The 25,636-nt window shown below is 38.8% G+C and overlaps 1 protein-coding gene across 5 annotated transcripts in view; it reads left to right on the top strand.

The window, feature by feature from the left end:
* The window catches only part of LOC138844770 (zinc finger protein 717-like), a 62,910-nt gene extending 37,915 nt beyond the window's left edge, over positions 1-24,995 (top strand). For 2 of the 5 annotated variants that reach the window (XM_070054791.1, XM_070054792.1), the window contains exons 3-4: positions 979-1,071; positions 11,258-24,995. In XM_070054791.1, coding sequence (XP_069910892.1) covers positions 979-1,071; positions 11,258-13,128 — 1,964 coding nt within the window. In that variant the 3' untranslated portion in view covers positions 13,129-24,995. The remainder of the gene's footprint in view (positions 1-978; positions 1,072-11,257) is intronic. The other 3 variants (XM_070054794.1, XM_070054793.1, XR_011381157.1) reach the window with 2 other exon arrangements.
* The last annotated feature ends 641 nt before the right edge of the window (positions 24,996-25,636 follow it).

The following is a 25,636-nucleotide window of genomic DNA, read 5'->3' as shown; positions in this document are numbered from 1 at the left end:
TCCTGGCTTCTCCCCACAGTCCGTAGCCAAGTCTAAGTTTCTTATAGGTTTCACTTTCACTTTCAACCTGCAGTCCGTATCTGAGTCTAAGTTTCTTCTTGCTTTCACTTTAAATCCTAACTTCTTTCCCACAGTCCGTATCCGAGTCTATGCCTAGGCTTTCGATAGCTTCTTCGGCACCTTTTCTGTCCAGCTTTTCCCTAGGCTCTTTGCTAGTCTCTCTCTCTGGTATTTTCCACTTCTTCCCGTTTCTTCCCTCCTAAGTTTCCTATCCGAGTCACGGCACCATTATGTCACTCCCCCTCTTCGTGGAGGAGCAACACTAAACCCTGCCTAGGCTTCATATCCGAGTCACGGCACCATTATGTCGCTCCCCCTCTTCGCAGAGGAATGACACAGGACCCTGCGCTGTTCTTTCGTCTGCTTGGCCCTCCCTGGGTTTGCTGCTGGTTCTTCCCGGGTTGGCTACCGACCCTTCCACCTCCGTGGAAGGGCGGTTCCCCCTGCCACATTCCCCACTTCTGCGGGGGAGCGGCACACCGCCGGCCGGCTCTCTCGGGGGCTGCACAGGTGATCCTTCAGATAGATGTTCCCCTTAGATGTTCCTGGTGCATGCCGTCTCTCTCCTCTTTTATAGTCCTCCTCCGCCAATCCCAACTCGGCTGCCCACACGCCGAGTATGCTGCTCTCCTCCAATCAGGAGCAGAATCAGCTCCTGGAGGTCATCACAAAAGTTGGCAAGAGGCAGCTGCGTAGAAGCTGTTTTCTCCTCTCCCAGCGCCATATTGTGGGAGAGCAGATGCATAGAATAAGTCTTAATTCCAGTTAATCAGTCAATTCCGGGTTGCTCCCCACATGTATCATCTAGGAAAGGATCCAAATTGGAACATTTGTTGCATAGCTCCTGAAATAAGCTGTTTTCCTTTAAATAACCCAAGATAGTGATTTCACAAAGTCTTACATTGTTTGCATTAATAGGACACTGCATTACCAAACCCGATTTGATCTTAAAGTTGGAGCAAGGAGCAGAGCCATGGATGGTGAACGAATTCCTAAATCAGAACCTTCCAGGTCAGTACGTACTTAATGGTGAGGGAGGCCAAGGCAGAAAGATTGCAACAGATGTTCACTGATGCTCTTTCCATGACTTTTTCCCAAGTGTTACTCCTGATGATATCTGGCTTTGTGCATCAGACAAGGGATTCTAGAGTATCTAGGGATGCCATTATATCTCCAAATCTCTGTGTTCTTGATGAAGATGTTTTTGATTTAAAAAAAAAAAGTTCCAATCCTTTTCTGATGTTATTAAGGCTTTTTTCTGGGTTAGATATAGTCCCTAAATTCTCTATATTTAATACCTTTTCCTTCATGTATTTATTCTTTTCTTCATTTCTTGTTAGTTGGGCAAGTTAGAAAAACTTCTTTTTTTTTTCTTTTTTTTTAACTTTTATTTAATGAATATATATTTCCAAAGTACGACTTATGGATTACAATGGCTTCCCCCCAATACCGTCCCTCCCACCCACAACCCTCCCCTTTCCCACTCCCTCTCCCCTTCCATTCACATCAAGATTCATTTTCAATTATCTTAATATACAGAAGATCAGCTTAGTATACATTAAGTAAGGATTTCAACAGTTTACTCCCACACAGAAACATAAAGTGAAAAATAATAGATGATTTTTTTTAAATGATGATGAAATCAGATCAGACCTATTGTCATGTTTAATCCCAGTGAGAGTCAAGTTGGGAATTGATAATTTCTTTTTTTTTTTTTTTTACAGAATATCAGTTTAGTATACATTAAGTAAAGATTTCAACATTTTGCACCCCCATAGAAACACAAAGTGAAATATACTGTTTGAGTACTCGTTATGGCATTAAGCCTCAATGTACAGCACATTAAGGACAGAGATCCTACATGAGGAGTAAGTGCACAATGACTCCTGTTGTTGACTTTACAAATTGACACTCCTGTCTATGGCATCAGTAATCTCCCTATGCACCAGTCATGAGTTTCCAAGGCTATGGAAGCTCCTTGAGTTCTCCGACTCATATCTTGTTTAGACAAGGTCATAGTCAAAGTGGAGGTTCTCTCCTCCCTTCAGAGAAAGGTAGCTCCTTCTTTGAAGACCTGTTCCACTGGGATCTCACAGAGTTCTTCCATTTAGGCATTTAGGTGTTGTTGTTGTTTTTTTTTTTTTTTTTTTTTTTTCCAGAGTGTCTTGGCTTTCTTTTTTTTTTTTTTTTTTTTTTTAATCTTTTATTTAATGAATATAAATTTCCAAAGTACGACTCATGGGTTACAATGGCTTCCCCCCCCATACCGTCCCTCCCACCCACAACCCTCCCCTTTCCCACTCCCTCTCCCCTTCCATTCACATCAAGATTCATTTTCGATTATCTTAATATACAGAAGATCAGCTTAGTATACCTTAAGTAAGTATTTCAACAGTTTGCTCCCACACAGAAACATAAAGTGAAAAATAATAGATGATTTTTTTTAAATGATGATGAAATCAGATCAGACCTATTGTCATGTTAATCCCAGTGAGAGTCAAGTTGGGAATTGATAATTTCTTTCTTTTTTTTTTTTTTTTTTTTACAGAAGATCAGTTTAGTGTACATTAAGTAAAGATTTCAGTCGTTTGCACCCCCATAGAAACACAAAGTGAAATATACTGTTTGAGTACTCGTTATAGCATTAAGCCTCAGTGTACAGCACGTTAAGGACAGAGATCCTACATGAGGAGTAAGTGCACAGTGACTCCTGTTGTTGACTTTACCAATTGACACTCCTGTTTATGGCATCAGTAATCTCCCTATGCACCAGTCATGAGTTTCCAAGGCTATGGAAGCCCCTTGAGTTCTCCGACTCTTATCTTGTTTAGACACGGTCATAGTCAAAGTGGAGGTTCTCTCCTCCCTTCAGAGAAAGGCACCTCCCTCTTTGAAGACCTGTTCTTTCCACTGGGATCTCACTCACAGAGATCTTTTTGCCAGAATGTCGTGGCTTTCCATGCCTGAAATACTCTCATGGGCTTTTCAGCTAGATCGGAATGCCTTTAGGGCTGATTCTGAGGCCAGAGTGCTGTTTAGGACATCCGCCATTCTATGAGTCTGCTGAGTATCTCGCTTCTCATGTTGGCATGTTGGATCACTCTCCCCTTTATTTATTCTATCAGTTAGTATTAGCAGGTACTAGACTTGTTTATGTGCTCCCTTTGACTCTTAGTCCTTTCATTATGATCAATTGTGAACTGAAATTGATCACTTGGACTAGTGAGATGGCATTGGTACATGCCACCTTGATGGGATTAAATTGGAGTCCCCTGGTATGTTTCTAACTCTACCATTTGGGGCAAGTCAGCTTGAGCATGTCCCAAATTGTACATCTCTTCCCTCTCTTATCCCCACTCTTATGTTGAACAGGGATCACATTTCAGTTAAATTTCAACACTTAAGAATAACTGTGTATAAATTACAGAATTAAACCAATCATATTAAGTAGAATAGACAAAAAAAAAAAACTACTAAGAGGGATAATGTATTAAGTTGTTCATTAACAGTCAGGGCTATGCTGATCAAGTCACTGTTTCCCATAGTGTCCATTTCACTTCAACAGGTTTCCTTTTTGGTGTTCAGTCAGTTGTCACCGATCAGGGAGAACATATGGTATTTGTCCCTTTGGGACTGGCTTATTTCACTTAGCATGATGTGTTCCAGATTCCTCCATTTTGTTGCAAATGACTGGATTTCGTTGTTTCTGACTGCGGTATAGTATTCTAAAGAGTACATATCCCATAATTTCTTTATCCAGTCTACCGTTGATGGGCATTTAGGTTGGTTCCAGGTCTTAGCTATTGTGAATTGAGCTGCAATAAACATTAGGGTGCAGACCCCTTTTTTGTTTGTCAATTTAAATACCTTTGGGTAAATTCCAAGGAGTGGGATGGCTGGGTCGAACGGTAGGGTTATCTTCAGGTTTCTGAGGAATCTCCAGACTGACTTCCATAGTGGCTTGACCAGTTTGCATTCCCACCAATAGTGGGTTAGTGTCCCTTTTTCCCCACATCTTCACCAGCATCTGTTGTTGGTAGATTTCTGCATGTGAGCCATTCTAACTGGGGTGAGGTGAAACCTCATTGTGGTTTTGATTTGCATTTCCCTGATTGCTAATGACCTTGAACATTTTTTCATGTGCCTGTTGGCCATTTGGATTTCCTCTTGAAAAATGTCTATTGAGGTCCTTGGCCCATCTCTTAAGTGGGTTGTTGGTTTTGTTTTTGTGGAGTTTCTTGATCTCTTTGTAGATTCTGGTTATCAACCCTTTATCAGTTGCATAGTTTGCAAATATTTTTCCCATTCTGTCGGTTGTCTCTTCACTCTCCTGACTCTTTCTTTTGCAGTACAGAAACTTCTCAATTTGATGAAATCCCAATAGTTGATTTTGGCTTTGACTGCCTGTGCCTCCTGGGACTTTTCCAGAAATTCTTTGCCTGTGCCAATATCTTGAAGGGTTTCTCCAATGTTCTCTAGTAACTTTATGGTGTCAGGTCATAGATTTAGGTCTTTAATCCATGTTGAGTGGATTTTTGTGTAAGGTGTAAGGTAGGGGTCTTGCTTCATGCTTCTGCACGTGGAAATCCAATTTTCCCAGCACCATTTATTGAATAGACTGTCCTTGCTCCAGGGATTGGTTTTGGACCCTTGATCAAATATGAGTTGGCTGTAGATGTTTGGGTTGATTTCTGGTGTTTCAATTCTGTTCCATTGGTCTATCCATCTGTTTCTGTACCAGTACCATGCTGTTTTGATTACAACTGCCCTATAGTATGTCCTGAAATCTGGTATTGTGATGCCTCCGGCTTTGTTTTTGTTGTAGAAGATTGCTTTAGCTATTCGAAGTCTCTTGTGCCTCCATATGAATTTCAGCACCATTTTTTCCAGATCTGAGAAGAAGGTCTTTGGTATCTTGATTGTGATTGCATTGAATCTATAAATTGCTTTTGGGAGAATGGCCATTTTGATAATATTGATTCTTCCAATCCATGAGCATGGAAGATTTTTCCATTTCTTGGTATCCTCTTCTATTTCTTTCTTTAAGGTTTTGTAATTTTCATCGTAGAGATCTTTAACGTCCTTGGTTAAGTTTATTCCAAGGTATTTGATTGTTTTTGTAGCTATTGTGAATGGGATTGATCTTAGAAGTTCTTCCTCAGTCATGGCATTGTCTGTGTATACAAAGGCTGTTGATTTTTGTGCATTGATTTTATACCCTGCTACTTTGCCAAACTCTTCTATGAGTTCCAATAGTCTCTTAGTAGAGTTCTTTGGGTCCCCTAAATAAAGAATCATGTCATCTGCAAAGAGGGATAGTTTGAGTTCTTCCTTCCCAATTTGTATCCCTTTAATTTCTTTTTCTTGCCTAATAGCTCTGGCTAGAACCTCCAGAACTATATTGAATAGCAGTGGTGAGAGTGGACATCCCTGTCTGGTACCAGATCTCAGTGGAAATGCTTCCAACTTTTCCCCATTCAATAGGATGTTGGCTGTGGGTTTTTCATAGATTGCTTTGATTGTATTGAGGAATGTTCCTTCCAAACCCAGTTTGCGTAGAGTTTTCATCATGAACGGGTGTTGTATTTTATCAAATGCTTTCTCGGCATCTATTGAGATAATCATATGGTTTTTCTTCTGCAGTCTGTTAATGTGGTGTATCACATTGATTGTCTTGCGCACATTAAACCATCCCTGCATACCAGGGATAAATCCCACTTGGTCTGGGTGGATGATCTTTCTGATGTGTTGTTGCATTCTATTGGCGAGAATTTTATTGAGGATTTTTGCATCTATGTTCATCAGGGATATTGGTCTGTAATTCTCTTTCAGTGCTGCATCTTTTTCCGGCTTAGGAATTAAGGTGATGCTGGCTTCATAGAAAGAATTTGGGAGGATTCCCTCTTCTTCGATTGTTCTGAATAGTTTGAGAAGAATTGGAGTTAGTTCTTCTTTAAATGTCTGGTAGAATTCAGCAGTGAATCCATCTGGTCCTGGGCTTTTCTTTGTTGGGAGGGCCTTTATTACGGTTTCAATTTCTGTTTCAGTTATGGGTCTGTTTAGGTTTTCTATGTCTTCCTGGTTCAATTTAGGTAGGTTGCATGTGTCCAGGAATCTATCCATTTCTGATAGGTTTCCCTGTTTGCTGAAATACAAGTCCTTGTAGTAATTTCTGATGATTCTTTTTATTCCTGTGGTGTCTGTTGTTACATTTCCTTTTTCATCTCTGATTTTATTGATTTGGGTCTTTTCTCTTCTTTTTTTAGTTAGTTGGGCCAATGGGGTGTCAATTTTGTTTATTTTTTCAAAAAACCAGCTCCTCGTTTGGCTGATTTTTTGTAAGGTTTTTTTGGATTCAATCCTGTTGATTTCTTCTCTGGTTTTAATTATTTCTCTTCTCCTACTAGATTTGGGTTTGGTTTGCTGCAGTTTTTCTAGATCCTTGAGGTGAATTGGAAGCTCATCTATTTGGTGCCTTTCCAATTTCTTGATGTATGCACCTATTGATATAAACTTTCCTCTTAACACTGCTTTTGCTGCGTCCCATAAGTTTTGGTATGTTGTGCTTTTATCCTCATTTATTTCCAGAGAGTTTTTGATTTCTCTTTTGATTTCTTCTATGACCCATTGTTCATTCAGGAGCATGTTGTTCAATCTCCATGTATTTGCATATGCTCTAGGGATTCCTGAGTTGCTAATTTCCAACTTCATTCCTTTATGGTCTGAGAAGCTGCATGGTATGATTCTTATTCTTTTGAATTTGCTGAGACTTGCTTTATAGCCTAGTATGTGGTCAATCCTAGAGAAGGTTCCATGTACTGCTGAGAAGAATGTAAAATCTTTAGCTGTAAGATTGAAAGTTCCGTATATATCTGTTAGATCCATTTGGGCTATAGTGTCGTTTAAATCTACTGTATCCTTGTTGATTTTCTGTCCTATTGATCTATCTATTTCTGAGAGTGGAGTATTGAAGTCCCCCAGTACTATTGTATTGGAATCTAAATCTCCCTTTACTTCCCTTAACATATCTTTTAAATAGACCGGTGCCCTGTAATTAGGTGCATATACTTTTATAATAGTTACATCTTCCTGTTGAATTGAACCCTTAATCATTATATAGTGCCCCTCTTTGTCTCTCTTAACAGTTTTTGTATTAAAGTTTATTTTGTCTGATATTAATATGGCTACACCTGCTTTTTTTTGGTTTCTGTTGGCATGGAATATCTTTTTCCAACCTTTCACTTTCAGTCTGTATGGATCTTTGTTGGAAAGATGTGTTTCTTGTAAGCAGCAAATAGATGGGTTTTGTTCCTTAACCCAATCAGTCAATCGGTGTCTTTTAACTGGACAGTTCAGGCCATTCACGTTCAATGTGACTAATGAAAAGTGGTAACTTTGCCCTGCCATTTGCCAAAGATAAGTTCTAATATATGCTTTGAATTCCCTGTGATCTTTTGCTGTGAGGTTTCCTTCCTTTACCTTCTTTCATATTGATGACCGTGTTTCTGTGTTTCTGTGTGTAACACATCTTTAAGCATCTTTTGCAGGGCTGGACGAGTGGCGACAAATTTTTTCAATTTCTGTTTGCTGTGAAAAGTCTTTATTTCACCTTCATTCACAAATGATAGCTTTGCAGGATATAATATTCTGGGCTGGCAGTTGTTCTCTCTTAGTACCTGGGCTATATCTCGCCATTCCCTCCTAGCTTGTAGAGTTTCTGATGAGAAGTCAGCTGTGAGTCTGATTGGAGAACCTCTGAGAGTAATCTGACGTTTCTCTCTTGCACATTTTAGGATCTTTTCTTTATGTTTCACTGTGGGGAGTTTAATTACAATGTGTTGTGGTGAGGATCTCTTTTGGTCGTGTTTATTAGGGGTTCTGTGAGCTTCCTGTACTAGGATTTCTCTTTCCTTCTCCAAACCTGGGAAATTTTCTGCTAATATCTCACTAAAAAGGCCTTCTAATCCTTTCTCCCTCTCCATGCCTTCAGGAACTCCTAGAACCCGAATGTTGGGTTTTTTAATAGTATCCTGAAGATTCCCGACAATATGTTTTAGATTCCTAATTTCCTCTTCTTTTCTTTGGTCTGACTGTATCCTTTCCTGTTCTCTGTCTTCTAAGTCTGATATTCTCTCTTCTGCTTCACCCATTCTGTTTGTAAGGCTCTCTATTGTGTTTGTCATTTGATCTATTGAATTCTTCACTTCAGTCACTATCACAGTTTCCTGTTGTACTAGTTGTTTCGTTTCATTTTGATTCCTCCTTAATACTTCATTTTCACCAGAGAGGTTTTCTATCTTGTCCATTAAGGATTTCTGTAGTTCAAGAATTTGTTTTTGAGAACTTCTTAATGTTCTTATCAATTTTTTGAGATCTGCTTCTTGCATTTCTTCTATGTCATCATCTTCATAATCTTGAATTGGGGTGTCTTTTTCACTTGAGGGCTTCATGGTGACTTCCTTGTTTTTATTACCTTGGTTTTTGCGTTTGTTATTTGGCATATTGGAGATATTTGGTTTCTTCACTGTGGTGCTTTTTCTTGTTATACTATGACTCTAGATTAAGTGGACTATCTGTTTTTGATGGAGCCTTAGAGGCTTGAGATGGGTGTGGCCTGAGAGCTCTGTTTGGTGTGCCAAAGGTGACACTCCCAGGTTAGGCATGGTAAATCTCTCTCTCTCTCTTTCTTTTTTTTGATTCAAAAGGGAAGTAATTCCGCACAGCTGAACGAAGTTGGAGGTAGTTAGCAGGCAAATGATATACCCACAGGAGCCAGAGATCGGAAGCTCTTTCCCAAGGACCACACAGGGAATCTGTTCGGCCCTCAGAGTGGGCTCAAAGTCTCCTTCAGTCTCCCACTGGGTTGCCAAAGTTACGGAATTGTAGCGTCTCTGGAGAGTGCTCACGTGAATTCCGTGAGTTCTCTCCCCCACCGTCTCTTTTTTCACAGTCTCAGTTCAGTAGCACCACGAATTTACTAGGTCCTAATCTCCTGTTAATTCGCCCCGCCCAGAGTCAGGTTTTTCTGCTAGGCTCAGGGCCGGTGCAGACCTGAGGTCGCTCTGCTTATGACGTATGTCCAAGAAGGCGCCTGCTCTTTGTCTTGCTCACCCTTGAGAGGTGAGCGGAGAGAGAGAAACCCGTGTCTGTACCAGTCACCTTTTTTTCTCTCTCTCTCTCTTCCAGTTAGCCTGGTGAACTTTCCCCCTCCCCCGGGGGTCGTTCCCTCTAGTCTCCTCTGTCCGCTTGCCTGCCGGTGTCTCAGGCTATTGAGGTTCGGCTCACCTCGCGTTCCAGCGCTGGTGTGTTGAGTTTGCCGCTGGTGTCCCGAACTGTGGGCTCCCATGCTCTCCACGCAGGTCCACTGTGAATCACGCGTTCTGGAAGAGTTTCTTCTGCTGTTTCCTCCCCTACTCTTCCTTGAACCTGCAGTATCTCCACTTTTATTAAACTATCTCTCCCCGGACTATCAGTGTGCTCCCTTCCTATTCCACCATCTTGCCTCCTCCCCAGAAAAACTTCTTTCAGATAAGTTACCACTCATGGTTTTGGACTGGCATGGAACTTGCTATTTTAAGGATCTCATGACTGAACCAATAAATGTGATCTCTCTCTCTCTTTCTCTTTCTCTCGCTCTTGCTCTCACTCTCTTTTCTCTTTGTCTGTGCCTTTCAAATAAAATAAGAAAAAAATAGGTTGTTAGAAACATTTGAGGATAGAGACTGTGGCTGGCCACTTTTAGTTTCATTCTCTCTGTGTGTCTCATTCTCCATCTCTCTCACTCTCAATGATGTAAATAAATAAGGGAATGCTAAGAGATGGTCAGAAGGAAGCCTCTGTGCTGTGACATCAGAAATCCTGAAGTAAGCAGGAACTTGTATAGAAACATGAAAATAAGTGATCCTAAACTCAACAAGAAGGTCTTGAGATTCTGAATTCCGAGGTCAAGTAACCTCACGGTTTTATGTTGAATGTCTCAAATATGTAGTTTGAAGTATGAATTCTGTCTCAAAGAAAAAAGATAAGAAAGGAATAGGAAATTAAGATTTCTTTGAATATAAGAGACAGCTGATCAAAAGCCTCCAGAAACACAAATTATCACATATGAGTGTTAATAGAAAAACCTGAGGGGAGATAACCAAGACTAGTGATTTCAGAATGAGCTAGAAAATATTTTTGAAAGAAGGCAAACACACTCTGGGTTGCAAAAACAAATTGTTTCAGTTGTTAGAGAGGGTATACCCGAGGTGGTATATTGCAGTGTTTCTGTACCTGTTGTAGTTCTGAGAAGCTGAAGATGTTAGATTTCCTTATGAATATGGGGAAGCTATCATAGAGTGCAGATAAAAGCAGAGTTTCTCATTTGAAAAATCCCATAAATGTTTCCCTGAGAAGACTGAACATGAGACAACTATAGATTCAAATCTTGGTCCTTACATGTGATACTGTTTAGAGTACAGACACATTTCACTCTTCTGCACCTGCAAGAAAATGATCCAGTAAAACATTCCCATATTTATGATTGAAATATCAGAGAGCACACAACATAAACTTTTTAATAAAAATTAACCAAAGAGGAAGGAAAGGTAAAAAAGTGTTTGTTAGGCAATGGGGGAATATATTTACTAAATATTTATCCATTCTTTAAAATCTTATAGTTGTCTCATCATTGTTACAGGTAGAATGACCATGAGAAGAGAAAGATCATTCATTAGCTCACTTCCCCAATGCCTGCAACAGTTAGGTCTGACTAGACTGAAGCCAAAAGGCTGGAATTTCATCTAGTCTAACCTGATTTATCACAGGTCCCAAGCACATGAATCATTATTTGCTGCCTTCTCATTTATAGATGTAAGAGCTTTAATGGAATCAGTGTAGCCAGGGCTCAGACGGGCACTATTTTGGGATGCAGGCACCCTAAGCAGTGAATTAACAAATCTAACCAGGAAAGCCATTCTGCCATACTTGAATAAAATTCAAGTAGTAAATGATAGAACATAGAAATCTATAGGTACAACCTAATATATCAATGTCTTAAGGGAAAAAGCCAAACATATAATGAGCAACAATAAGTGTCTTCTACTGATTATGCTAAAATCTTATTACACTTAGAAAGCAAGGAACTTCACTGCCTTTACATCAGAATTCCAGAAGAAAGTACTTATATATGATTCATTGATGTTTTTTCTCATTTCAGTTGCCATGAAAAGTGATGAAATTATTAGGACCAACCAGGAAATTCAAGAAAACATTTTTAAGCAGAATGTTATTACAAATATCAAGACATCAACTCCCAAAAGAGCCGAATCAATAAAAATACTTAATTTAAGTTCAACTCATGTTTCAAAGCTGATTAACAAGAAAAGAAATTATTCATCAATGAAACCTGAGGAATGCAATGTGTGTCACAATGTGTTTCCCCATTGTGGGCATGATGAACTGCAAGCTGGAGAGAAATTTCATGCCGCTAAGGTACCTGAGAACTCTGCCCAATACTGTGTGCCTCTTAGTGAGTATCACAAGATTCAGACTGTGAAGCCTTCATTTGAACATAGTGCACAAGGGAAAGATTTCACAAAGAAGATATTCCTTAGATTTGGCACAGTCAATATGGGAGACTCCTGTAATAAGTCAACTGTCACTGTTGGAAAGACAACTCAAATAGAAAAGACTCTTCATAAAAATGCTAACCTCAGTAAGCATCAACAAATCAACACAGGAGAGGAACTCTATGAAGATATGGGATATGTGGAACCTCTTTACAAATCAGATCTTTTAATAAATCAGAGACAACATGTACAGAAAAAACCCTACGCATGTAAGCCTCATGGAAAATCCTTCAGGTCTAAGTCCTGCCATACCATCATTCACAGTACTTCCATACAGGAAAACTCCCATGCAAGTAATGAATGTGGAAAAGCCACCTACCAGAAGTTAGATGTCATTAGACATCAGGAAATTCACACAGAGGACAAACCTAATGAATGTAAAGACTATGGAAAAGCCTCTGGCAAGAAGTCAAATTTCATGATGCAGCAGAGAATTCACACAGGAAAGAAACCTTATGAATGTAATAACTGTGGCAAAACCTTCAGCTATAAGTCACAACTCATAATCCATCAGAGAATTCACACAGGAGAGAAACCTTATGAGTGCATTGACTGTGGAAAAGCCTTTGGACGGAAGTCACAACTCATAATCCATCAGAAAATTCAGAAAGGGGAGAGACCTTATGAATGTAAAGACTGTAGAAAAGCCTTTGTCCAAATGTCAGACCTTAGAAGACATCAGAGAATTCACACAGGGGAGAAACCTTATGAATGTAATGACTGTGGAAAAGCCTTCAGCTATAAGTCACAACTCAAAATTCACCAGAGAATTCACACAGAGGAGAGACCTTATGAATGTAATGACTGTGGAAAAGCCTTTCGTTATAGGTCACAACTTTTAACCCATCAGAGAATTCACACAGGGGAGAGACCTTATGAATGCCAAAATTGTGGGAAAGCCTTTGGCCAGAAGTCACATCTCATAATGCATCAGAGAATTCATACAGGTGAGAAACCTTATGAATGTAATGACTGTGGAAAAGCATTTGGCTGTAAGTCACATCTCATAACCCATCAAAGAATTCATGCAGGAGACAGGCCTTATGAATGTAATGACTGTGGAAATCCCTTCAGCTATAAGTCACAACTTATAATCCATCAGAGAATTCACACAGGGGAGAAACCTTATGAATGTAATGAGTGTGGGAAAACATTTGGCAAGAAGTCATGTCTCATAATGCATCAGAGAATTCACACAGGGGAGAAACCTTATCAATGTAATGATTGTGGGAAAACATTTGGCAAGAAGTCACATCTCATAATGCATCATAGAATTCACACTGGGGAGAAGCCTTATGAATGCAATGACTGTGGAAAAGCCTTTGGCTGTAAATCACATCTCAAAATCCATCAGAGAATTCACACAGGGGAGAAACCTTATGAATGTAATGACTGTCGAAAAGCCTTCAGCTATAAATCACAACTCAAAATCCATCAGAAAATTCACACAGGAGAATAACCTCATGAATGTAATGACTACAGAAAAGCTTTTTGCTGTAAATCACAACTCATAACACCTGACAGCTTTTGTAAGGCTGGGTGAGTGTTGACAAATTCAGTTTCTTTTTGTTTGATAGGTCTTTACTTCACATTCAACATAAATGAGTACTTTGCAGGGTATGGTATTCTCAGTGGACTTTTTTTTTTTTTCTCTTAAGACTCACACTATGTCTCTCCATTCTCTCATAGATCATAAAGATTCTAATGAGAAGTCACCTGTGAATCTAATTGGAAATCCTTTAAAATTTATCTGACATTTTTGTATTGCACATTTTGGTATTTTCTTTTTGTTTTATTGTTAAAAGTTTGCAATATCTTTTGGCAGCCTAGAAAGTCCTTCTCATGAACCTGAGCTGGTGAATCAAGGGAACATAAGATTACTTTTCCTGCACTGCAGCCATCCATAACTAAACAAGGAGGATGATCCCTATATTTTCTTTGCAGACAGCCCATCTTCCTGGAAAGCAGAGAGGATACAGCAGAACTCACGGGCAATTCTAACTTTTTTATTAATGTGTGGTTTAGTAAGTTCATATTTGAAATAAATGTGCTATGAATGAATACATTCAAATATCGAAAGAACATTTTGTATTTTCACTAACTTTACTTCTATTTAGTTTTGATAATTATACTGCGGTTTGAAAACTCACACCAGATTATTGCTGATAATTATTCAGAGAAATGCTTGTTTGATGGATAGAACTGGGAATGAGTGGAGACTGTACTGCAGATCCTTAAATAAATCTCCATATATTTTCATATGTGCAAGTTATAATGCCAACTGTCCAAGATATATTTTCAAGAGAATATTTGCATTTCTTTTTTTCTTTAACCAACTCAATATAGACTCACTTTAGCATTTCAGAAATTTACCAATAACCAATTTCTAGTCAGATTTAAAGACTATTTTCTACCCTTTGTACTTGAATGTATTTTTAATTTTTTACATATTTGACAGCTAGAGAGACAGATTGACCAAGTGAGAGAAACAGGCATATACAGAGTTCTCATCTACTCTTTCACTCCCCAAATGCCCAGAGCAGCTAGAATTTGATGGATACTGGCCCAAGTCACCCAAATTAGGGGTACACTCTGCTAGACTACAATGGTCTACATGATCAGGAAGGTGTAATGAGGAGCCGGAATAGGGAATCAAACAAAACCTCTCTGATGTGGAACTAGGGCAGCTTAACTAGCATCTTATCTACTATGCTACATGTTTGTCCCATTTTAAACTCTTTTTGCCATTTTTGCAACTACTGTCCATGATTTTCTCTTGGCAATTCATCTTCATTAGTTTCTACCAAGAACTAACTGGTGTTATGCTTCTTTCCTGGACTCCTCAACGACCTTCATTGTATGACCCATCCTAATGCTATATGTAGTTTCTCATTCATTCCACCCCCTAATTCACCATGACTGATATGGCCATATGTTGTTTTACATTCCTGTTTCTTTCTAGCTTGGGCGTCTTTCCAAGCTCTGGATACTTTCAACTTTCTGTTGAATTCTTCTTTGTAGATTTCCAAATGGTACCTCAAGTTCAATAAATCCAAAATGAGAACCATATCCCAGTTTCTTCCATTATCTATGTATAGGATTGCTACCAAATAGCCTCATTCCAAACCATAAATATGCAATTTTCCTGGACTCTTGCTTCTTTCTAAAGTCTGTTTTGACCTGGTGTTGAGTTCAGCTAATTCTGTTTTTTTAATTTTATTTTAATGCTCACATGCACAGTGAATAGAGGAAGAGCTGAAGTTGCTCCAAAGAAAATATTGTAAATTCACATTATTTGTACCAGAATGTTGCTTCTTGCCAAAGCTAAATTTAGGATGTGTTAGCAAAATGATGAGACTGAATCTATTTTGGGCTATGCTAGTAGCCAGAAGATGTGATAACAGCCCTGGGAGTGAAAGAATTTATATGTTAATGGTTATCATGTGAATAAGTGTCAAGATAAAGGTCCACAAAAAATGAAGAACAGGGATTCTGCCTATAATTTTTACTGATATAAAATTATGCTTTTCTTTTTTTTTTTTTTATTTTTGACAGGCAGAGTGGACAGTGAGAGAGAGAGACAGAGAGAAAGGTCTTCCTTTGCCGTTGGTTCACCCTCCAATGGCCGCCGCGGCCGGCGCGCTGTGTCCGGTGCACCGCGCTGATCCGATGGCAGGAGCCAGGAGCCTGGTGCTTTTCCTGGTCTCCCATGGGGTGCAGGGCCCAAGCACCTGGGCCATCCTCCACTGCACTCCCTGGCCACAGCAGAGAGCTGGCCTGGAAGAGGGGCAACCGGGACAGAATCCGGCGCCCCAACCGGGACTAGAACCCGGTGTGCCGTCGCCGCTAGGCGGAGGATTAGCCTAGTGAGCCGCGGCGCCGGCCTAAAATTATGCTTTTCAAAATTAATTTTATTTAAAGGGAGAGAGACAGAGAATCTTCCAGCTGCTGGTATACTCCCCAGTGGCTGAAATGGCCAGGGCTGAGCCAAGCCAGAAACAGAAACCAGGAGCTTCATCCATGTCTCCTACTTACATTCATGGGCTCAAACACATGAACTTTTCTCGACTTTGTTCTCAGAGATATCAACAAGGAGCTGGGTCAGAAATGGAACAGCTAGGACATGAACCAGCACCCATCTGGGATGCTGGCATCTTAGATGGTGCCTTTAGCACAGTGACAGCCCCTAAAATTATGCTTCTATACAAAAATGACTTTCCATGATTTCAAATTTTTAATTCTACTCTTTTATTGATTTAGTGACTTCTACATGGGTATGGGACAATGGATGTATGTATTAACCATGTTTATAACTATTATCTAGAACAGTGATCAATAAAAGTCAAAGTTTTTATTGTTTTACATAGGTATGTATGCCTAAATGTGGCACTTAAACCATTTCAAGTAAATATTTAAGTGGCATTAAATACATCATACTGCTTTGCAACCATCACCAGCATCCCTCTAAAGAATTATTTTTATATTTTCGCTACATGCCCTACAAATAACTGCTCTACTTTTTCTGTATGTATTGATCTATGTTAGAAGCTCTTATATGTCAAGTAATAACATATTTGTTTTTTTTTTTTTTTGTATGAACAGTTTATTAAAATTGCTTTTGGATTTTTTTTATTTAGTAAATATAAATTTCCAAAGTACAGTTTATGGATTACAATGGCTCCCCCCCATAATTTCCCTCCCACTCGAACCCTTCCCATCTCCTGCTCCCTCTCCCATTCCATTCACATCAAGATTCATTTTCAATTCTCTTTATATACAGAAGATCGATTTAGTATATATTCAGTAAAGATTTCATTAGTTTGCACCCACACAGAAACACGAAGTGTAAAATACTGTTTCAGTACTAGTTATAGCATTACTTCACATTGGACAACACATTAAGGACCCATCCCACATGAGAAGTAATAATTTCCTTTGGAAATTTATATTTACTAAATAAAAGTTCAAAAAAATATTAAAAAAAGAAGATTAATGTTTCACTAGTAAAGGTGATTAAATCAAGAAAAAGAAACACAAGTAACCAATTTCAGGAAATTATAGAGCATACAGAACTCCCCAAGATAGCAAGAGAATTTTGTAGGATTCTTAGAAATGAAATTTTGACTCCATAGATCAAAGTCTACCTTATTTTGAAAACTAGTTTTCCAAAATACAGGTACATCTAAACTTGAGGCAATTTTTGTAAAACCAAACAAACTAATGAAGAAGTTTCACAATTAAAATTTCATGTCTAGTCTTGTGGAATTCTTTCAAGTCTTTAAGGTTCTCAAGCTCACTATAAGTAGAAATAAACAGGGAATACTTTTAAATTTCTTTTGGGGAGTCAGTATAACACAAGTTGGACCAAGATATGAAATAAAGTTGAATAAAAAAGCATCTTCCATAAAAAGATATATAGATATTCTAAACAAAATACCTTTATATGAATTAAACTATATTTGAAAATTGGTGGATCAATTAAAAAAAGATACATTAAAATGAAAATGCATTTAATATTCTCAAAAATAACTTGAATCACTCAGGTGTGTGAACAATATAAGAACTAAATAATAATTTACATAAATTTAAACAGGGATTTAATAAAATTAAGCATCCAGTCATAAAAATCAATTGCCAGAAAAATAATCAAAAAGAGTTTTCCTTATAGTCGTAAGATTGTCTTAAAAACCTACAACAAACTACTTAACACAGGATCATAGAAAACTAACTTCTTCCTATTCCAGACATGGCTGCCTCTTCTCATCATCTCCAAGATTGTCCCGGAGCAGTAGTCAGGGAAGCGAAATGACAAAAAAGTAATATCAGGTATAAGAATCAACTTTAAGCAGTAGAACTCTCAGTGTATGTGGATGACACAATTCTATATACAGAGAATATTCAGTATACTCCAGAAACAAATACAAATCAGTAAGTGAATTTAGCAAGATCACTGTGTAGAAGATAATCTATTGGATTGGGCTGCTAATTATGAGCAAGAAGCGAATAGAAACTATCAATGGACAAAAATAGACTATGAAAAGTATAACTACAAGAGAAATTAATGAAAATGATAAAATTATGTAGTATCTTAAAAATCTGTCCCAGTTATTTTCTTATATAAAGTGAAAAAATTTCATGTATTTCATCTATTCAGATTTAAGAGAATACTGACACTTCTCATCAACCCTCCCTCACACCTCCTACCCTTCTTCCTCCTTCTTTTCTTAGTTTTCTCTTACAGTGAGTTACTTTTAGCTTATTTTGTAATCATACCTCATATATATACATATATATGAAGATTTTTGTATGAAAATAGTGACACTTCTCCCACTGCCTTATCTATTGTCAACTAACTTTCTACATATAAGATTTAAGAGTCATAAAATTATGTAATATCTTTAAACATTCCTTAATTCATCAATTTTTTAAGAGATCCAACAGGAAAATGTTCTGAGAATAATGAAAAACAACAACGAAACCCCACAAATTCCCAGGAATCAACCAACAGATTGTAAATTGTAACTCATCTGAAGTAGGTTATTAGAGGCTCCAGATCCTGGAACTCCTGCAGGAACATGAAAACAGCAGCAACCTCAGCTGACAGGAGAGTCAGGGCCCTGGACTACTAGGCTCCAGACCTGAGTCCCAGCCATGCCTCTCAATCTGCTGACTTGGTACAATCACAAGTGATCACCTCCCTGCTGTGGAGATGCTGACTGGCTATGGCTTGGTGTCAGCATGCATGCACATGGGCTTTGCAAACTTCCAATCAGGTGCCCAGGGAGCAACAAAACAAATTGCCCAAGATCATTATATCACAATAGTATCCATGCTATGCTGATGAGAGATGCCTGTGGTGGTTCAGGCTCTGCCACCATGTGAGGAGGAAGCCAAATAGAATGGAAGCTGGACCTGGTGATATGTGGGGCCAGTTGTCCCACAAAGGTGTAGGTGGTGTGGGCAGACTGATTGGAACTGGCTGTAGGGGAATGTGGACTTTTCCATGATCAGCTTTGGAATTTGGGGACTTGAGTCTGCCACTGAGGCAGCTTTCCTCTGTCCCCTGCACCTGCTGGGTGAGGAGTAGGCCAGCCAAAGGACTCCCAGCGACCTGTCCCTTCACCATGCACCCATTCAGGTTCAGGAGATGCAAGCATGTGAGTCATCACCAGCTGCCTCCTAGAATGCACATCACCAGGAAGCTGGAATCAGAAGGGGAGTTGAGACTCAAGCAAGCACATTCTCATATGGGATGTGGGTGTTCTCAGTGATGCCAAAACCACTGTGCCAAATTCTCACCTCATCTGCCTATTGTAAATAAGCCTGATTAAACAGCTGCCTAACTTTTATCATAAAGGAATTACATTAATTAATATTAATATATATCTTTGTCATTTTTGGCTGAAAATAAGCTATGTGTAATAAATAACTTAGAATAAAGGGCAAGACTTTAATTGTATAAAGCTTTTTTAAAAAATAGTTCCTGTTCTATAACAAAACTAATGAATTACATGCAGCCTAATCCATGGAATTCAAATTACATAAACTTCAAGCAACAAATGTATTTCTTAAAATCATAATCAAAACTTTATCATGAATCCCAAGCCAATTAGGAAAACAATTTTGCATAAATAGCAAACATATAAAATTAAAAAGCAAAAATAAAATTACATATCTTTTTAAAAAACTGTTTTTCTATTAAAAATAAATTATGGAGTGGGCATTTGGCACAACAGTTAGGATGCTGCTTCAGACCCTTATATCACATTTCAGAGTGCCTGGACTTCATTCCTGGTTCCATTCCTGATTCCAGCTTCCTGATAATTCATTCCTTGTGGGGCGACATGTGGTGGTCCAAGTAGTTGAGTCACTGTCACTCATGAGGGATACTTGGCTCCTAGTTTGGCCTAGTCCAGTCTTTTGTGTTAAGAAACACCAGATGGGGCACATGCTCTCTGTTTTCCCTTTCAAAAATTTAAAAATAAATAAAATAATAAAATGAATTAACTATGACAAATAAACAACCCAAGGAAAACTCAATTATAGTTAAAAATAGAAAATAAGAGAAATTAAATAAGAAATCTGTTATATGGGGGGAAGCCATTGTAATCCATAAGCTGTACTTTGGAAATTTATATTCATTAAATAAAAGTTAAAAAAAAAAGAAATCTGTTATTAAAACCAGAAGAATAGATATATTCTCTCATGTTCAGGAGATGATACAGAACAGAGAAACAAAGAGTGAAACAAAGTATAAATAAATAACCAAGGTAAAATAAAGCTACTAAGTTGACAATGCAAATATATTGGTAGATACTAAATTACATGACTCTAATTTTCCCTAAGAAAATCATGCACTGAGGTGGAAATAACTCAAGAATAGCTTCAAGATTTATTTTTTCTGTTTTATGCATTCTCCTAAGGCTCAACATTAGAATTTTCATAATGAAATAATGGTTTTATAAACAAAATACAAAAGGACAGCATGAAGTCAAACAACTCAGTAGAAAGAAAACAAATCCTAGGTTAAATAGATGAAATTGCATAATGTAGATGATTTAATGAGTTTGTGTTCTCACTCATTATCAGTTCATGCTAATTTTGCAAGTACATCAAAGAACTTTTTTTCATTAGGTCTTTTGCTGAGTGGGGTAGTTGTGGAATTAACATGGAATGGAAGTGGTTTTTTTTTTTTTTCTCACAGCTTAAGAGTAATTTTGGCATGATCTCTAAACCCTGAGTTATTAGGAAGGTGCTTGTATATGAGTGTAGTCCATCACCTGCCCAAGATCCCTTCTAACAACCTAGCCTGACCTCCACACACCACTGTGCAAGAATAATTACCATTGTTGGGAAAGAAGCCTGAGAAAAGGATTTCAGCATTCATCTTGGAGTTGCCAACATCTTTATCTGTACAACAGGACTCCAAATGGTTAATGAAAAATGGGATTGAAAGATAAAATGAATTTTCCCAAAACTTTTGAAAGTCCACTCGTGTATCAAAATATCAGGTTGAATGCCTTGAATATGTACTATGTTGTCATATTATATTCTAATTATTATATTTCAATGTTTTCATATTATATTTCAATAATCTTGAAAAACTACCCTATGTGAAAATATAAATTAAAAATAACTTGAGAAGCTAAGTTATACCTTATATCTTTGGGATTGGGAAGGTTATAGAACAGAAATAAATTTTAAAACACTCATAAATGTGACTAGCTAAACATCCTATTTTGAAAGTTAAAAGACAGGCACCTCAGCTCACTAGGTTAATCCTCCACCTTGCGGCGCCGGCACACTGGGTTCTAGTCCTGGTTGGGACACCAGCTTCTGTCCCGGTTGCCCCTCTTCCAGGCCAGCTCTCTGCTGTGACCAGGGAGTGCAGTGGAGGATGGCCCAAGTCCTTGGGCCTTGCACCCCATGGGAGACCAGGAGAAGCACCTGGCTCCTGCCATTGGATCCGCGCGGTGCACCGGCCGCCTCGCGCCAGCCGCGGTGGCCATTGGAGGGTGAACCAACGGCAAAGGAAGACCTTTCTCTCTCTCTCTATCACTGTCCACTCTGCCTGTCAAAAAAAAAAAAAAAAAAGAAAGTTAAAAGATAGATGACAGCTGGACAACGTAATATGTAAGAACCAAGATGACATCCCAGTACCAAATTATAGAGTCTTCCTGACCCCTAAGGCGTTGACCAAAAACCTTGATCATAATAAAATGCTTTGTTGTTTGCTTGCCTAGTTGCTAACACTGTTATTGGCAACAGAAAATGGAGTCAGACTCCCAGAAAGAGCTATGCTGAGAGGTCAAGGTCTGCAAACTGAGACCCTGCTTCTGACAGAATCAGAAAACTAGGGGGGATTAAGGACAACACTGGGGAGAAACAAGGAACCAAGGACCCCTTAAACAACAGCTCCTCACTCGCGTGGGCCCTCCTACCTTCAGCCGGGATTCTCCCCACCACAGGATCTGGAAAGCCAAGAGACACCGCACACAGTGTCTAGAGAAGGCTCCAGGGCTGACAGGTCTCTGCGAGGCAGCACAGGAATCGAGTCCCAGATGCCAGTCACGCCCCACACTGAGGACCAGCGCGGGAGAAGGAAATGAGGAGTTAGCAGTAAGAAAGGGCCCAGACACAACATCTGGGAGCTCTGCGAGTCCTGTGAGGCTTTTCCATCAACTTCTGTCGAGTTTGCCTTCCCCTTCCGCTCACTCCCTGTCCCCCAGACTCACCACTGCCAGGTGTCTTGTGGTGAAGGAAGAGCAGAAAACAGCGGACGCTGGTTACCTCCGGAGTTTCCCAGCCATGGAACCTCCTCCCTGGACCTCTCTTCTCAGTGGAGACTGGAAGATTACTCTGGTGCCAACATCCTGCCTGATTGTGTATTGTTAAGCAATCGCCCCTGATTGGACAGTTTGGATAGCTGCGAGCACACACAATGTCATAAAGAACGCAGCCAATCAGCATCCTCTGTAGGACAGACACTTACATAGAGGGCAGAGTTGAGTCCTGCATTCAGTTTTGAAGCTGTGTTCTCCAGGGCACCACCCTCCCAGCTGAAGGAGGGACTTTCACCTGCTCGTCCTGCCACGTGCTGGGCTCCCTTCTTCCTCCTGGGTCTGTGTTCCTGAGAGGTTGCAGTGGCCTACTTCAGGTCAATTACAATTTAGTGGCTGTTGCTCGGCTTCTGAGCCTTTTTTATTCATGACATATTGACACGATTTTTTTAAGTCATGTGTTTTTATTTTGATTTGAAAAATATTTAATAATGTCAAATATTTTAGTCCTTTTTTTTTCATTTCTCTTACAGGTTTTCTTTCTAGTCTGCCCATTCCCTTTAATATTGTTTTCTATTAGTTTCTCATTGCACTTAGTAATCTAGTTGATTCAATATATTTTTGTATTATTTATATATTGATCTTTCCAGTACTTTCATCATCAAATATATTTGTTTTTAGATTTCATGGATTATCTCTGCATATAAACATCATCCAATATATTCACATTTTGTTACTTAGAAATTGGTCTCTGTGCCTTAGAGTTTCTTTTACTGTTTCCTCTCTCTTACTCCTGCACTGGAAATTTGAAGAACAATAGTGCCAGTATTGAGGTCTAGGTTTACTCCCAGTATGGTTGGGGGGCATCCAATGATCATGTATTTGTTATATTGCTTTTTTGTACATTGCTTTCAATCTTAGTCAGAGTAAGGAAGTCACTGGATTTATTTTTTTTAATGTTCTGCTAGTAGGTTTTTTTTAATAAACGCCAAACCAAATTAAATGTTTTACAATATGTAATCATCAAATGATCAAGTTATATTCTTCTTGTAATTTTTACCTACCTGGATGACTTGTCTGAAAACCTTAACCATCGGTACATTTTTAAAATTATCTCCTTCTTCCTATTGATTTGTTTTCTTATGCAATTTGATTAATTACATTAATATTTTGCTTAGGATACCTATAGCTTGGCTTATGAAATGGATGCTTTTAAATAACTTGATTTTTATTTCATGTTCTGGTACCCTTACATCAACATCAATGTAATACTGGTTTCCCAAAAGAAATTTTAAAATATTCTCTGCATTTTCTACTTTGTGTAGGTCTGGGAAATGTAGATTTATTTTTCTTCCTTAAAGTTTGGAGTATTCTGTAAGTCTGCACCTGAAATTTTGATTCTGTGGTTTCGTTTCTTGCTTCGTTCTTTGGAATTTTCAAAATGTGATTCAACTTGGCTGGCGCCGCGGCTCACTAGGCTAATCTTCCGCCTTGCGGCGCTGGCACACCGGGTTCTAGTCCCGGTCGGGGCGCCGGATTCTGTCCCGGTTGCCCCTCTTCCAGGCCAGCTCTCTGTTGTGGCCAGGGAGTGCAGTGGAGGATGGCTCAGGTGCTTGGGCCCTGCACCCCATGGGAGACCAGGAAAAGCACCTGGCTCCTGGCTCCTGCCATCGGATCAGCGTGGTGCGCCAGCCACATCACGCCAGCCGCGGCGGCCATTGGACAAAATATGGTGGATTTTGATCTTTGCAGTCAACTTTTAAGAATTTCAAACATTTCTTCTAGTGTCTCTATAAAACAAAGATTCTGTTTTACTTACTGAAACTAGTCATTTGTGTTATTTTTCCTTTGTTTCCTTTACTAATGATTTATTAAACTTGTTAACATCATTGTTAAAAAAAATTGGATCCTGCTTTACTTGTCATACTTTTTAATGGCATTTCTTCAATGTCTGCCTTTCTTTTTTGTTACCTATATTCAAAGTTCTTTCATTTTTTAAAGACTCATGTATTTTTTTAAGGAAGAGGTACAGAGAGGCAGAGGCAGAAAGTGAGTGAGAGAGAGAGAGAGGTCTTTTTTCTAATTGGTTCACTCACCAGATGCCCACACTGGCTGGAGTTATGCCAATATGGACCCTGGACCTTGGAGCTTCCTCTAGGTCTCCCATGTGGGTGCAGGGACCCAAGCATTGGGCCATCTTCTAATACTTTCCCAGACCACAGTAGAAAGCTGGATCAGAAGTAGAGCAGCTGGGACTTGAACTGTCCTCCATATTGGATGGTGGATCTGCAGATGGCTGATTTACCTGCTAAGCACAGTAACGGCCCTTTCTTTTTAATTCTTGACAAGGAAGCCATAATGATTGATTTTCTCTGTTTTATTCTAACATAATCATTTAAGACTAAATTATTTCTAAGCATTGGTTTATCTGCATCTTCTTTATTCCATCACGTGTTTCCAAACCCTATATGTGCAGACCCTGTCTGACTCCCAGTGTCTCCACCGACATGTGCCTGCAACCATCACAGGCTATACATGTCTCCATTTTGGTTCCTGAAACTACCTGTTCTGATTGGTAAATTTGTGCATTAACCATTCTATACACTTATATATCCAGGTAATCACAGCCCATCAATCCCCTTTCCATGTCTGCAAAAGGACTATGGCCCCTCAAAATATATCACATCCTCATCCAGCCATGTCACTCCTGCTTTCTTTTAGAAGTACTACTGATGATTTCTGAATTGTCAGTTTATAAATCAGTCTTTTGTGACACATAGAACATATTGTGACCATTGTGCAGTGAACTAATGAATGGAGGATCCCTCTCTTTGCCTCTCTGCAACACTATCTTTCAAATAAATAAATCTTTTAAAAAATTTAAAAAGGTGGTTTGGAAGATTAAACTGAGAAGTTGTTAAAGTTTAGAATGCATATTCTGTATATGAATTAAGAGGAAAATAAATTTCTAATTCTAAACCATATCACCAAGCTATAATAATTAGAACTAAGTGATATTTATTAAAAATTCTTCTCAAATATTCTATCTTGATTGTATATGTTTTTTTATATTTTTCCATCCTTTTATTTAATGAATGTATATTTCCAAAGTACAAAATATGGATTACAATGGCTTCCCCCCATAACGTCCCTCCCACCCGCAACCCTCCCCTTTCCCACTCCTTCTCCCCTTCCATTCACATCAAGATTCATTTTCGATTCTCTTTATCTACAGATCAGTTTAGCATACATTAAGTAAAGATTTCAACAGTTTGCTCCCACATAAAAACATAAAGTGAAAAATACTGTTTTGAGTACTAGTTATAGCATTAAATCATAATGTACAGCACACTAAGGACAGAGATCCTACATGAGGAGTAAGTGCACAGTGACTCCTGTTGTTGACTTAACAAATTGGCACTCTTGTTTATGGCGTCAGTAATCACCCTAGGCTCTTGTCATGAGCTGCCAAGGCTATGGAAGCCCCCTGAGTTCACCGACTCTGATCATATTTAGACAAGGCCATGGTCAAAGTGGAAGTTCTCTCCTCCCTTCAGAGAATGGTACCTCTTTTTTTGATGACCCATTCTTTCCACTGGGATCTCACTCGCAGAGATCTTTCATTTAGGTTTGTTTTTTTTTTTTGTTTTGTTTTTTTTTTTTTTTTTTTTTTTTTTTTTTTTTTTT

This window comes from Oryctolagus cuniculus, chromosome 12 (genome assembly GCF_964237555.1).
Source record: "Oryctolagus cuniculus chromosome 12, mOryCun1.1, whole genome shotgun sequence".
In the NCBI taxonomy this organism is placed as follows: Eukaryota; Metazoa; Chordata; class Mammalia; order Lagomorpha; family Leporidae; genus Oryctolagus; species Oryctolagus cuniculus.
This window is presented reverse-complemented; position numbering and strand designations above follow the sequence as displayed.